This window comes from Branchiostoma lanceolatum, chromosome 1 (genome assembly GCF_035083965.1).
Source record: "Branchiostoma lanceolatum isolate klBraLanc5 chromosome 1, klBraLanc5.hap2, whole genome shotgun sequence".
NCBI classification, from domain to species: domain Eukaryota; kingdom Metazoa; phylum Chordata; class Leptocardii; order Amphioxiformes; family Branchiostomatidae; genus Branchiostoma; species Branchiostoma lanceolatum.
Genome location: NC_089722.1, coordinates 19,758,277 through 19,774,000, shown reverse-complemented (window position 1 = coordinate 19,774,000; position 15,724 = coordinate 19,758,277). Strand labels below are relative to the sequence as shown.

The 15,724-nt window shown below is 41.4% G+C and overlaps 2 protein-coding genes and 1 long non-coding RNA gene across 3 annotated transcripts; all 3 read right to left on the bottom strand.

Annotated features, from left to right (window-relative positions):
- Positions 1 to 2,584: 2,584 nt before the first annotated feature.
- LOC136446523 (CMP-N-acetylneuraminate-poly-alpha-2,8-sialyltransferase-like) lies at positions 2,585 to 3,802 on the bottom strand. Its single transcript, XM_066444964.1, has 3 exons — positions 3,662 to 3,802; positions 3,297 to 3,439; positions 2,585 to 2,852 (listed from the first exon to the last, which is right to left on the bottom strand). The coding sequence occupies exons 1-3, from the start codon at positions 3,800 to 3,802 to the stop codon at positions 2,585 to 2,587; spliced, it is 552 nt and encodes a 183-aa protein (XP_066301061.1).
- Positions 3,803 to 4,422: 620 nt separating this feature from the next.
- Positions 4,423 to 8,394, bottom strand: LOC136439972 (uncharacterized). The gene is made up of 2 exons (XR_010756603.1): positions 8,013 to 8,394; positions 4,423 to 5,088 (listed from the first exon to the last, which is right to left on the bottom strand). It is a non-coding gene; the product is annotated as an uncharacterized lncRNA (long non-coding RNA).
- A 3,368-nt stretch (positions 8,395 to 11,762) lies between these two features.
- LOC136446438 (neutrophil cytosol factor 1-like) lies at positions 11,763 to 15,443 on the bottom strand. The gene is made up of 6 exons (XM_066444845.1): positions 15,324 to 15,443; positions 14,765 to 14,896; positions 14,255 to 14,380; positions 13,399 to 13,624; positions 12,665 to 12,874; positions 11,763 to 12,104 (listed from the first exon to the last, which is right to left on the bottom strand). Exons 1-6 carry the CDS (start codon positions 15,421 to 15,423, stop codon positions 11,999 to 12,001), a joined length of 900 nt encoding a protein of 299 aa, XP_066300942.1. The 5' UTR covers positions 15,424 to 15,443; the 3' UTR covers positions 11,763 to 11,998.
- Between the last annotated feature and the right edge of the window lie 281 nt (positions 15,444 to 15,724).

Genomic DNA, 15,724 nt, shown 5'->3' with positions numbered 1-15,724 from the left:
TTCTTAGGATGTTCGTACATGTGTCGTACAGAATTCAGCTGTCTTGTTATGATTCTACCATAGGCTGCTAGCCTCTACCAGGCTCCGTCCTATCGCTGGGAAAATAGTAGAAATCAGCCGCGGTACTTCGCTATCCAGGGTAGGTCCGCTATACAGTAAGGTTCCATTCCGTGGATGGCAGATTGGACCCTCTCTCCGTAGCTAACTCCCTTGGCACACTATTTACTCTATTAGCCCAATTTCTACTATTTTTCCAGCCATCCCGCGGAGCCTGGTAGAGGCTAATAGCCTGCTACTACATCACAATCGTGCGACGGCCTACGTCAAATGTGACCGCGCTATAATTAATTTGAGCAGCTATCTGATCTTCATATACATTGAGTTGAGTTTGAGTTTACTGAGATGCCCTTTAGCCCCTCTAGGGGGCTAATCCTCCAGGGCTACATGACACAGATATGCATGATACAGTGAAACCTGCCTAGGCGACCACCTTCTCAAGGCGACCATCCGGTCATTCCGACTTCTTTTTCCTCGGTCCTGAAAATTTTCCCAATAGGTACAAGCATTAAGCGGCCTTCCCAATGCGCCCCCTGCCCAACACGACTGGCGCGAATTGGGACCGCACAGGGCCTTATCCCTGCCCAGGACGACCGCCTCATTTTCAAGCATGTGGCGACATTCGATTCTGCTGCCTATGACGGAAAAGCTTGTAAGACCTTGACGGACAAAAGGGAATGGCATCGATTCATCCATTAAGTGTTTTGATAAAACGTTTGGCGGGAATGGTTCTTCGGTGCTTTCCCTCATTAATCATGCAAATTAGGGAGGGGGTGTTAGAACTTCCGCTCAGTAAAATTGGACTTTGGGATGCCTTTTCAGTTTCCAACTAAAGAGAATCATATATCATCAATAATTCATTTAGATTACAGCACAAAAAAACTCAATTTTATCCGCATCGTTCCCATGGGAAAGACTTTAAGATGGCATAGTACTAGAAAATACAATTTTCTTTTATCGTAGTCCTTAATTGCATTCAAAGCATTCAATGGAGAGCAACTTAATTTCAAGTGTGGGCGAGGGCTCTGTGTGTGCCGTCTGCTCTTGTCTGTGCATCAATTTGTTTTTGTATCAGCAAAAATAAAGAAAAGTCTGAAGTAAAAAAATCGGATCTTCCTGCATATCAAAGGCAACCAAAACAATATCAGGGCCCAAAATATGCAAATAAAAAGATGCCGAAATGTTATATTTAGCACATTTGCGTACTAATTTGAGCATTTTAAAACCACGCAAAAACGTGCCGTACGATGATTCCTTCCGTGAGCCAACAAAAACCCTGGCGACGATTTTCGGTGAGTTCTCCCATCACAACGGCGTCGTATTTTTGCATTATACAAACAATGTAGACGTCGCTATACATTGTGATAGTGTTGTTTGAACTAATCATGTATAAAAATGACTACATAAATTGATTCTGAAAATCCGATTTCGGGCCCTACTATTGCTTGGGTCTCCTTTAAAAACTCACTTGCTTACGTTACCCTGAAACATGATCTAGCTATATATATATATAGAGAGAGGGTTGTTTTTGTGAGATGCTCATACCACCTATGCAATTACACCATTCCTTAGGTACCGCGTGACTGTTGGAGATTACAAGGATTTGTAGTTATTCTGGTGTAAGCATTTGATTTGTACATGACGCAGTTACTCACAAATTCAACATAAATGTATTGATATGCATCGCACATTTTCAGCCATGTTAATTATATATAACCGTAACACCGACCGGTAGACTGTAGTTCAAAAATGTATTTTCCATTGGTAAAATTGCATCGACATATGCATTTTCAGCACACGCCTTCTCCGTGATTCTTTGAGCTCTTCTATTCGATGATATAAGCACGTCTTGTAGATTACAATGTCAATTGATATTGCACATATATTGACACTTTTGTGACTATTATTGGTTTATTCACTCCTGTAAATAAACAGGGTATGTAAACGGGACAGATACTCTCCACTATGTGGATATCTTAGAATCATTAAACCCAAACCCGTAAGAATCCGTGGTACGGAGATACGCGTTCCCCGGGGAAGGATGATAAAACTAGACCGGAAACAAGATGGCTGCCGGAAGGTTTCAGAATCCCAAGATTGCGGCGCCCGTTGATGAGAACGAGTGTAACATAGGTTTCGCTATCTCGAAACCGAAATAACGCATTGAAAATAATTTACATTTTAGTGGTCCAGCATATCACATAAGTGTCCCTAGCTCGTGCTTCAAGTAAAGTAGTGCCACATTTCAAGTAGCACTTGTCTTCCTATTTAGCTTGAAAGTGCGGTTTTGAAGTTAACATTTTTCAACATTCATGGAAAAGTACTAGGCTGTACCAGCCTTCGCGGGTCCCTGGGAAAATAGTAGAAATTGTCCAAATAGAGTCAATTGTATGAAGGGAGTCGGCTGCGGAGAGAGGGTCAAATATGCAACCCTAGAATGAAACCCTCCATGGCCAAAGTCCCCCGGCGAATGTTCTCCCTATAGCCGGAGCGGTTTAGTCTGGTAGAGACTATAAAAGTACATGAGTCACTGGCAGGGTTCTGTATGCAGTACCAGTGCGCCCCGCTGGTGGAGCATCTGCAACGCCCTGAACTCCTCGGGCATGTTGTGAGTGCCAACTTTGACCATCTTTCTCTTCTCGTAGTAGTGGTACCTGAGGTTCGTTCCGAAGGGGTCTGTGCTGAAGGGGTAGAACCCGTACATGTGTATTCTGTCACATATCGTAGCAGCCAGCGCGTACATGTGGGCACCCGTGGAAGGGCGGTGGAGTTTGAACTGCGAGTTTTTCCAGATTCTGAAATATTAGGACAAAAAGTGTAAGGATACCAGACGAGTATACACAGTTTACTCGAAATATATCAGTAAACTCGAATGCTACTCTGAGTTTACTGGTAGCATACTAGGCGGATACTAGCAGAGAAATTGCGGGGGTTACGGAAAATAGTGGGCTGTCTACCATGCCTTGCTACTCAGAGTGCCAGGCTACCATTTTGGCGCCCCAGAGGTATGCATAGGATTTTGCCTCTAATGGAATTTCCTTGAGGAAAAACTGGGGCAATAAAATGTAACCTGTGGCTGGGCTGGACAGAAGGCAACAGTGGCAAAGACGAGATAGATTTCTCGTTTGGCCCCTATAGATTTGACCCCGTTTTGAAGTCCTATATCCCCTTCAGGACCTTATTTGTTTGGAATAGAAGAAGAAGAATGGTTAAACATGATAAAAGGAACGCTAACTTACGATTTGACGACATTGTTGATCCCGGCAGGCGGAAACGCTGTCTTTATCTGAAGATTGTATTGCAGCATGAACCTAGCAACAACGTTCACGTGACCTCCACCGGCATTTGTAAAAGCGGGAACGTACAAGATTTGGTCCCCAATCTGCCTCAAACGACGCAACAAACGTTCGTGGTCCTTTTTGTTTCTCAGCCATTTTCTATAGTACCATGGAATCACCGATGGATTCATCGTGGTGAAGTTTGCTTTCGAGCCGACGTCTTTTTCGTAACCTGTGATTGGAGGTAGATTGCACCGGATGACGAAATCCATGGAATCGATTTGTGGACCACATTTACTGTTCAAAACGATCCCAGAATTCCCTACGACTGCGCACGAGTTAAAATGGCGGCCCTGTAGTGGAGACTCTGTAGGGGTGACCTTGAAGAAGTTCTCGGTGACGTTGAAATAACCTCCCCCAGTTTCGTACTTCACGTGCTGGCCAACTCGTAGGTTAGATGTCGTCATCGTTAAGTGTTTTTCCGGGCTGTAAAACTTCAAGACGTGTTTTCTGGAAAGTGAACAATGTCATTCTGTTAGTTAGATACAAAACCCAGTCACTTACATTCTGTGTAAGGCCGTGTTGATTTGATTATATGGATGACATTCTATGGGGACTCCAAAACTGATGCGAGCGTGCGAAGAAAAAAAAGTTTCGCCTAAAAAAAAGTTGCCTTCATTATGACATTTACGTGTTCAGGAAGGATGAACAAATCTAAACACAGAGTATGGTATACCGAAATATAGATTCCTCATTTTCCTTCAAAACTTCTTCTTTGACTTTGGAATCAACTTAAGCATTCTACGACATTAGTATCCGTTTTCTAATTTTTTTTTTCAATTTACAGCATGTATTTATTTTGCATCTGCTTTTCACGATTTACAGCATAGCCGAAAATGTTTCTCTATTTTTTATTGATGCGCGCGCGGATGTCATCCATATAATCAAATCAACATGGCCTAACACTAAGCTAAAAACTCACACATCGAAATAAACATTCAAAAAGATGTCAAATTCATTTAGCGCAGGAACCTAATAGCATGCTAGCATGTATTCAAATAAATTGAAAACAAACCAAAAAACTTGCCTCATTTTCTCGACCTCTGTGCTGTTGTAATACCCTGGCACCAGTGTTGAACTATTGAGAGCTTGAAATCTCTCTGTGAGGAAAGTCAACTCAGGTTTCTTGCCTTGGGCAACTGTCTTCGGCTTCCTTACACGTTTGACGACTCGGATAACTTTCCTGACTCTCTTCTTCGGCTTCGGAGGTGCTTTTGCTGTCTCAGGTTTGGTCAAATTTGTCCCAACATCCGGACTTTGTTTCACCACATCGGGCGATGCGAAAGAAGTGTGATTTGTAGCGTTCTCCGCACGTAATAATGATACTAATTTTGGTATTTCTTCTACAATGGATTTATTAATCGCTGTTTTTTCCAGGCTATCTAAAGGTTTATGTAAACTTTGCGCATCCGTAAAGTTTCTTGTATCATTGCTTGTCTCGATCTCCTTTTTCGGTACCTCCGGAGTCTTGCGCTTTTTCTTACGTACTTTGATAACTTTTTTCTTAACTATTCTTTTGACTTTTCTCTTAGGCGCTGGGGCCTCTTTGACAGAAATATTTGTAGACACAGAGTTTATTAGACTTTCCCTGGATTTGTTTCCGCTGAGGATAGCTGTCTGTTCAGACTTGATTGTACGTAGGCTACCGGACCGCCTTGTCGTCATCAAAGTCGTGTCCACCAAATTCTCGGTACTGGAAAAGAAAGATGTTTATGTTAGGTTTTTTTTCTTTGATCCTTTGTTCATTCATGAGAAACTCAAATCGGCCTGCAGACCGCTTTTCATTGAGGTCATGAGGGAAGATGTAAGGGTCAGGCAAGATATATAAAAGGATACAGTTTACATGATCTAAATTCCTAATAAATCGATACACAAATTACACATAAATGGTAAGGACCGAAACACTTGGGCTGCCATCTCGACTCATGACTGGAAGGTCTCGACAGAAGCAAGTAAGCAGTAACTACATGAGACTTGAGAGTGAGAGCTGGCATATTGTTCGTGTCCGTCGGTTTTGGTCACTTCTGATTTCTGTTACTTTGATTAATAAGAGTCTCTTGAAGGAAGTCAGGGTAGAGAATGCAATCCGGCAGCGATTCTGTGTAGATATGAACATGTGTATTAGAGTTTTATTTCTGGTATTCATTTTTGTTTACATCAAACCCATGCAGTTAGCTTTTATTGCATGTAGTATGATACAAATCAATTGCAAATACAGTACCATAGTTGCTTGGGTGTGTCCCGTTTTGTAGTTTATGGTAAATGTCGCTTTTGAAAGACACTTTTGTCTGCGGCTTAACATCATATGAAAAGTAACACGCATCCAAAAGGCATGATACATGTAATAGGCTTATTGTATCAACAGAACAGTACTTTGGTACTCTCCAAGCATAGGAGTGGGTCCGGCTGGGTTTTTTTTACCTGTTTTAGGCGTTTTTGTCGGGCTTTCTACTTTGTCATGTTTTTGTTTGTCTCTATAACCCACACCTCTGCCGGCACTGACCCTGGGGCGGGGCAAACCTATTTACTTCCATTGAAGAGAGGTGGCAGTACTCCTCCCCGAGAACAATGAATTATCATTAGTGGTAACAATTTTACTGCGCCGGATTATCACTCATCCGGCAAGTATAGAGCGACCTTCACAAAGACAAAAAATAACATGACAAAATAGAAAGCCCGACAAAAACGTATAAAACACGTCAAAAACCAACCAGACCCACTCCTCTGCTTGGAGAGTAGTACTTTGGGACCGTGCTATGTTTTCATTCAGGTGGGGCACTGTGTACAGAGTTTTCGTATGTTTGTTTGTGTTTGTGTGTGCCCATAGTTATTCCTTAGTTATTTCAATACACTGCCAGCAGAGTGGCAGTAGTGGGAAGGTGACAATGGTCAGACTTGTCGGAATGGCAGAAATTAGAGGTGGTAAAACTAGTCGTTAATCAGACATGACAGCTCAGGTCATGGGGTCAATGGAAGAGGCTACTAATTCACGGTGGAGGTCCTGTTTTTCGTCTGTCTGTTTGGCTGTGTTTTTGCAGTTATATATACGAATGTTTTTCTTGGAAACATGTAGACGTCAGAATGAAAATCCATGTGAAATAAAAGCCCTGTGTGGGTGCCATTCATTGAAAAATTATTTTTTTTCCCCGGTGAATGACACCTACACAGGGTTCTACGATCGAACATAATTTGGGCTGCTCTTTTCTAGTCGAATTCTTTGAAAACAACTAATTTCAAGAGAATGGCCTGTGGGCATTCTTGTTTGCGTTACAGTGAGACCACACCCCTTACACAAAAACCCAATCTCCCAACACAGGATAATATTATGTTATTAATAATGCAAACACTCCGAAGTATCTAATATGCGTAATATGCATCCTACAATAGTCATCGCTATCTAAGTGTCACATATCACGATCATGAATTTCTCTGAAGCTATGCTGTAAAAAAGCCGTTGGATTTTGAATTCACAATTCTGTCTTTCTGCTCTTCGTTGGTCCAACATTTCTGGGTTCATTAACCTATAACGTTACTGCGCTGTCACATTCGTTCTGATGCCGTAGAATCTCCAAGCAGGTTGTGACAGAACCAATGCAGCCACCGGCAAGGCTATATATGTCAGCCTTTTCTATAATAAGACAGCTTAATTTTGTAGGACACATCCACCCGGCCTTCCTACGGGGGTATGGATCGTAGAATTTGGAAGAAAAAGAAGGAATAATTGGCCAGTAGAGTCAGTCCATGGTAAGGTATATATTACGCTTGCAAATGTAAACCTCTGGTGGCCAAACTTCCCTGGCAAATATTCCCTCTACATCTGGCGTAGTAAGTTTGTAGTCTCTACCAGACTAACTACGCCGCCTATAGGCAGAATATTTGCCAGGGTTTCATTTGCAGGCTCCGAAATGTGAAAGGCTAATTATTCCTTTTTCACACGAATTCTACCATCCATACCCCTGGGAGGGCCTGGTGGAGGCTAGTTAGTCTGGTAGAGACTAGGACAAATGCACGACTATCTCAAGAATGACGCCCTCAGTTAGAGATCGTACGATCGACGATTGTGTGACGTATTTGACCAAGCCCTTTACCAACAAAGCAAGGACACCGGCCGACTGTTCAAGCGCATCGGGCGGAGCAAACCAGTCATCACATCATGCCTGACTTGAGAAGCTAACAAGAATGACTATTGCGTTTTTAGAACACATTTTTTTTCGATGAGTCCGCAAACATCCCAACGTAACGAGGCATGCCAGCCATCCGGAAATTGATTTTTCCCAATAAACCGATGAAATGGAAATAATTAGCGAAAGTAATCACCCGAAATGTTTTCTTAAAAAATACATTTGAACCGACAGGTGTAAAAGGAGAAGTGGCCCCTTTGGAAGAGGTGAGTGCTCAGTGAAGATAATTGAGGTCAGTGGAATTAGGTTAGGCACACACTGACCACTGGCCTGGCACGGACACGCATCGATGACCGTCTGACCGTTAGTATTCAAATTCTTTAAAACCCAACATGTAGCAAGTTTTAGACTTCACATTACGACATTTTATGTTTTATTCTCTTACAAAGAAAAGCACGCATCTTACGTACAAAGATTAGTATTAACTGTTACATACCTTTGCGGTGTATAGTGTTGAAAGTCGTCGATGAGTTGTCGGTTGCTACGGACGTATTGCTGAGAGAACGTATTACGGTCCATCCACACCATGTAACTCATCATAACATTCATAAGAAAGAGAATCACTATTCCTCCGGCAGACAGCGTCTTACAAGTCGCCTGAACAGACATCTTGAAAGAAAAGTGCCCTAAAGATGACCACCTTCACCCCAACCTTCCGATCTTGTCACTGTCGATTTAAAGAACCGTTACGTATCCTCTCGCCCATACAGGGTCATTCATTGGATCGCGAAGGGTTCGTGTCATCGGCTTGCTTTACGGGTGGTTTCAAAAGAAATGTTTTCATAGCGATGGTAGGTGTGGCGTTTATTTTCCAAAACAGTTACGGGCGTCGTGAATGTGTTTAACAGTCAGCTTGTGTATAACAATTTTTTTTCATTAAACATAACAGAATGATCGCTTATATCTTATCCAATAGTTTGCCGTTGTCTCTCTTAGATCGTTAAATTTTTAAGGAATGGAGGCTTATCTTTGAGATGCTCCCGGGAAAACCGAGATGGACTGACCTGACAGCTGACACCGTCCCCTGAGGGCTTTTCTTTTGTTCGTCTTTGCTTTGGATACAAAAGTGACCTAAATTTTATAATTACATCAGTCAATACGTCTGATGCTTGTTATAACAGAAATACATGGTTGCACTTGTATCTGGTCAGTAACCCACGAAATGATATCTTAAAAAATAAGTTTATCATATTTTGGGAATAATAAAACACAAAGAATCGGTGTGGAATTCGTTTTGTCTTCAGTCCGGTTTATTTCAAGGTGGCGCTTCAAAATCTTGTTATCAATATTAAATATTCATATCAGCCCATTCGGCAAGGACATTTCAAAAGCTTTTGCTGACAAAGCAAAATAGAACTCGATATACACATTTGTACATAAATGATCTTCTTAAGTTCTTTGAGGCTGTTGTACATTGTATAGTCAGAAGCGGTAAAAGGATTTCACTAGACGGAAACATCCTCGGGCCAAATATGACCCCGTTTTGACCCCACCCCCCGTTTTAAACTACATCCCCATGTATGACTTTACGACACGCCCAATCCTAATCTGCAAAGATGGCTTCTTTAGAAGCTAAGCAAACATGCACGCCCAAAGACATACATTGTATTTTCATTCCGTTGGCATATTTACAGTGCACATATAATTGTGACGTCAACACAGTAAACTATGACGTCTGTACACTAATCATGTTCGAATGTCCGGTTCCAAACCCTTTTATAAATAAAAACGAAATGCACTCAGCACAGAACGTTCGGAAACTTAGATTTGATCCCTCATTTCTCGAGTGCTACTTAATCAATTGTATAGTATCATACATCATTGGAAAGCTTATTCATTACACTTAACAATGATGCCAAATTGGCCATGATCCTAAAAGTTGAACTCCAGAGCTGACGGGGCGAGTGTGTCACAGAACAAACGTGCAGAAACCCTCCTGTCAACGTACAGGGCGCCTGACGTTGGCAGGAGAATTTCACCATTTGTTTTCGGCATCATTTTATAGGAAAACACCAGCTTTCCGAAGATAAAGCATAGTCTATTCATTAAAACCTACGGACAAATGAGCAAGGGCATTTTCAGCACATTTCTTTCGCGACCTACTCACAAATTCAGCGCTGGTATCATTAATCAGATCATAACAACCTGAATATTATTTTGACGGATAATAAACAAGTTTTTCAATGATATATAATACAACGCAAATGATACCGTATTTAAATAGATATGTTCGACCAAGTTCTAAGTTTCCGAATTTTTAGGATTTAGTTTATATACTGTAGTGTAGAGCGTATGTTGACGTTCTTGTGATCAGTCACAATTTTGAAGGAGTTAAGTTTTACGACAACTGGTCGCTGTGTCAACTTTGTTAAAACAAAGTGCCTGCATTTCAGCAATTTTGTAGGGGTTCAACCTTTGTAGGAGCTTGTTATAACAGTGAAACTTACAGCAACTAATTCGGTATGAGTTACAAAATGAGTTATAAACCTACTACATCCGTACATCAACTTCAGTTTCTTGCTTACATGCAGTAAGTTCGGTCCGGTGGAAACTTAGTCATGACTTTCTACTGCAAACGTTTGTATGTAACTTTTCAATTGTGTCGTCAGTCTTGTGCGTACGCTCTCTCTATATAAATGTTGTTGATACACTTAAACTTAAACTTGTCACAAGTTGTTTACAAGGACAACATTTAGTTTAGCCTAAAAAGTGAATAACTGTTATGGCTACAATTACGTAAATATCAAAGTGTGTGATTTGACCATTAAATCACAGACAGGGATTTAGAATTGAGTAATATTTGACCATAATCACAGACATGTATCTTGTTTTGAGTGAGATTTGATCATGAGTACGTTTAGACATATATCTAGTATTGAGTGAGATTTGACCATTATCACGGTTTGACAGGGATCTAGAATTGAGTGAGATTTCCTCCTGCCGGCCTACGTGCACAGGCCATAAATTGGCCCCTTGCTTTCCAGGTGGATCCTCCAAGAAGTCCTGTCCCTTGCCCTAGCCTCTGCTTCCCGAATGTTTAACCCAGTGTCCTTCACAATCTGGTCTTTGACAAGGATCTAGTATTGAGCGAGATTTTATAATGATCAAGTTTTGACAGGAATCTAGTATTGAATGAGATTAGACCATGATGTCCAATTGACAGGGATCTACTGATATTGAGTGTGATGTCACCATGATCACGTATTGACATGGATCTAAAGCCCCTGTCACACTTGTGCGTATATACAAGTCCGCATGAGTTGCGTATTAACCCTATCCAGACTGGGCTTTTTTGGTATATCTAGGACTGGGGGGGGGCTGATTCGGCCCCCCCCCTCATAATTTCCGAACGGTATGATGTATCATCACCAAATTTGCAGGGAGTGATATTCACGTCAAGTTTTATCATTCCTGTAATTTTGGTGACGTTGTGACGTAATATGACGTAATTATGACGTCATCGATGTGATTTTATTGGCTAAATAGGGAATTCCCTAAATATCTAAAGGTATTAAACAAAACGGTTTGTATTATTCATTTTAAGGTATGCAAGGCATACAACGTCAATGGTAAGTACGTTGACGTCAAAATGACGCCATAGAGTGACGTCATGTGTTGTTAGCGATCCCTTGGGATCCGCCATCTTGGATCGGCCATTTTGAAATTTTTAGAAATTCTTTTTTTCCACTTATGACCCCAAAGGACACTGAAAATAGACTAGAAACGTTAATCTAAATGTTTCTGATAAAGAAAATGTCAGGTATTGGCGATTTTAAAGGCAAAAAAGCCTGCTGATACCTGAAATAGTGATATAGTCCGCCATCTTGGATTTTGACTGATTACGTCATAAAATTAGCATAAATTATGAATATTAAATCAGGAAAGTTACATCTAATTACATATAATGTTATACATGTAGGAAAACTAGTGTAGTTGTGCAAGAAAACCTGAGAAATATCATTGTTTTCAAAAAATTAATGATTTTTGCATAAAATGCCTGTCAGAAACCGGTTGCCATGGCAACATGAAAAATGATAAACTTTAACCATTAGTATAAAATTGTTCCCAACAAAATTTTAGGAAAAGTCACCAAGTTTGGTAGTCGTAGCATACATCGTTTGGCAGTAATACGATGTCAAAGTTGCCGCGGGCACTTTTAGCCCCCCCCCCAGTCTGGATAGTTTTTGGTTTAGGTTAAGTTTACAGCCGAATAAGTGATTTCTTAGGTTCGATCACTAGGCTGCACAACGGTGGGTCAAAGTAGAAAACAACTTTGTCCCTGCAGACCAAAAAGCGTTAATACGCAACTCATGCGCACTTGAATATACGCACAAGTGTGACAGGGCCCTAAAATCGAGTGAGATTTGATCTTCATCACATATTGACAGGGATCTAACATTATTGAGTGAGATTTGATCTTGATCACGGATCCTCCGGGATCGGGTCCTGTATGTAGAGCGATCTGACCCCCGATCGGCGGTTGGACGGCTTCTTGTGACGACTCTCCACCACCTCCATAATGGAACACCTAACGAAAGAACAAGTTTTCTTAATCAGCATTCTTAGGTTGAAATTTTTTTATATACATCGCCTTTTTTATATAACAAAATCATGCGCATATCAACATATCAACATCTAAACACAGGTATATTTTCGTTTTGCCTATTCAACGCTCGATGCAGTATCTGTCTTCTCCGCAAACTTACGACTCTACTTCTTCTTCGATTTTGTTTTGTTTTGTAAAAGTGCACAACAGGGATGTATCCATAGCGTCCAACAGGCGTTCCTACGGGGGTACGGAGAGTATAATGTGGCCAAAATAGGGTAAACAACTGGCCAGGAGAGTCAGTAAGCGGGAAGTCACACCAGCCGAAGAAACCCTATGGTGGACAAACTCTCCTGACGCAGACGACGTTTAGTAGGACGCGACCTCGCTGACCAAGTCCCAACTGCTCACTACTAACTCCCAACCATGGTCTGGAGAAGGTCGGGGGACCATGGTCGGCTCTGTGTGACAGGGGCTTACGGGTTTGTTTAAGAGTGTAATACAATGTTTGTTGTTTGTTTGTTTGTTTGTTTCTTCCGTACCTTCTCGGAGGCGCTGCGTGTTCTAGCTGCTCCGGTAGGATGAAGCTGATATCATGTAACCCAAGAAACTTCATCTCTTCTTCTTGATTATTACTGGAGGTGCTACTGGGTCTACTGCTGGGTCTCCCCGGGGTCTTCTTGTACCGACGGGACACCTTATTCACCTTCTTCAGGTAGGTAGCAGGAGCAAAGCCTTGCTTCTCAGCGATACTGTGGGAAACATACAATTGTCTATGTTGCACCATGGTTATTTCTTTTCAAGTGCTACATAGTCAAAGAGTGAATAGAGACTTATGGTCTGAAAGAGAACATATACTAAAGGTGCACTCACATTCAATCAATCGATTCAAAAGTCTAACTATGATAAAAGATATGTCATACATAAATTTTAAAGACAAATATTGATCGACTGCCGGATGACTATTACATTTACCAAGACTACAACGACACGCTGCTAACTTTACAAATTCACGTAGAATAACAAGAAAAATACAAAGTTATGTCAAAATCTCCTGCGTAGAATCTGTAGATTATGATGGATAAAAAAAGAAGAAAGTCGCCCCTTATGCACCAAATGCTATTCGCCATGACGCAATCTAACTCTTTCCAACGGCACATTCCAACCGGAAACAAGATGGCGCCTCCATGACGTCAAAATCCAACATGGCGGCGCCCATGGACGCAGGCGAAAACAAAATAATCAAAAATGCTTTAAGTTTATTGTATCTACTGACCTGACAAGCCACCAGCCATCCAGGTTCTTCATGATGACCTCTACCCTTTGACCCTTCTCGAACTGCAACTCATCCTCCATCTGCGGGGTGTACGCATGCGTGGTGATGTAGGCAGAGGATTGACCCTCCATGAAGACCGTGTCCCTCTGCGGGTCGTGGTCGATCGGCTCCAGGTAGGACCCCGGCGCCCAGCCCTCGTCTTTACCTATCCACACGTACCACCACCCTAGCGTTCCGAAATATATTGTATCAAAATTGCTGATACGTATATATACAGATATCGATAATACTGTAAAGCTATTATATAAATGCAATACCGTTAAGGCCATATCAACCATTCAACAGGATCATTACTACGGTTAGGATATGCATATCTGTATGATATCGAAAAGTTATATCAATTCGACATATTGCAAATGCGCGGCTATGCTGATAGGACATTTAGTTTAAAACGCGGTAAAGTCTCGTTTGTTTTTTGGAAACTAGATGGACGAAACGCATCGAACGAAGAGCTACTAATTTCCTGTGTATGGAGAAGCATGAAAATGGATTCGAAAACTGAAGTCAAGTATGGATAAAAATAGCATCTACTAACATAATTCCACTAGGGTACATAATTCTGCCACCATGAAAAGATGCGTCTAAACAGATCTCCAACCCAACGTCTCCCAGTATAATGCACTTGTGATTATCTAAACTGGGAGGTGCTGCGCTAGAGATGTTTCAAACCCAATGTTTTTCAAAGTAACGGATTCATGTAACCTGGCGGATTAGTGTCAATGAAGGGTATGTTACGATAATTACAAAAAAGTCTTAATCAATTTTGTGTTGTTCTTTAGCGGTATTGTGGCTTTACCGTTTTCATTTTTGTGAATGACGTGTACTGTCGCTCCGGCAGTGAAGCTGACTTCTTTCTCGCACGTTTTCTCGTAAGCACCGACGGCCCGGTACGTCTCCGTCTCCAAGTTCCTTCGTCTCGCTTCTGGAATCATCAAAAATGATCTTAAGAACTTCTGTTTCTAGCTGTACAATGTAAGATAGATAGGTTAACTTGCATGTAAGTTGTGCGTGTGAGTTGCGTATTGACATTTTTTGCTTACAATAGGTAGAGTTTGCGGGGAAGAAGTTGTTTTCTAGTTTGACCCACAGCTATGCCGTCAACAATTTCTTGTTATATATGGATAATTATCACACGGTCCGGAACACCCGTATCAGGCCCATACATAAATATACATATATGCATCTCCACATTTGTTTCCTTATCAGTCAGAGGGAAAATGCAAAGACAGAATCAACGAGAAATTCACTATGATTAGTAAAACAAGAAATTCACACATACACTTCATTTCAACTCCTTCAGCCATACCTTCTTCAGCAGATGTCATTCTCTTCAGGGTTTGTTTCCCGCCGTGGATGCTTCCACTCTCCGACGGAGGGGGTGGCAGGTTACGCATTAGGATGTCACGGGGATCCCGGCTCTTCAACTGCCAGTTGTCGCCTACCAAAAATTTGGAAAGTATTCTATTTTCATGTTCTTTTTTACTAAAAAACGTTAATTTGTAAGGAAAAGTTAACAACAAGATAGAGGATATAGAAACTTAAATCAAAGGAAAAAGAGTCAGCAACAATAAAGTAATTCAAAGAGAGATTGGAAGTGACGGGCAACAAGAAAACTTTCTTCTATCTGACCACCCCTTAAACCCCCAAAATGAAACAGCCCAAATGCAAAAGACATTTCAGACATACTGTAAACTCGTATATTTTCGCGGTGACTTAATTTCGCGGTAGAATACGAAGGGAATGGGAGGTTTTCGATGTTTACTAAATTCGCGGTTGTAACATTTCTGTAGAACACTTAATGCATTGGAAACGCATATTCTTGAAAAAAGATAAAAGCAGCGCAAACATTTAAAGATTTACAGTACCTAAGCAGGAGGAAACGGCTGCGTCATCTTCGGGTGACGGGCTTCCGCACTCCCCACTCTTCACCCTCTCCAGCGCCACGCGGCGGAACGATGGGTACATGGAGTCAGCCACAGAAATAGTGCACCTGTGCATAACACGGTAAAAAGCGCTCTCTTGTGTCTGATGAAAGAACTGCAGTTACGTTGATGAAAGTTAGACATCCAGGTAGTAAGATACGCCAAAAATAATTACTCAAGCATAATTATTCAGAGTTCTGGTATAAAACCTGGTGTTCTCAGTCCTATCGTTAGTCACTGACGAAAGACAGTGGGTGCTGTCTGAAACGTCTGACTGTTTCAAAATTTTATACAGTTGCTTGAGTAATTATTTTTGGCGAACTGCAGTTACCTTATCATTTGAA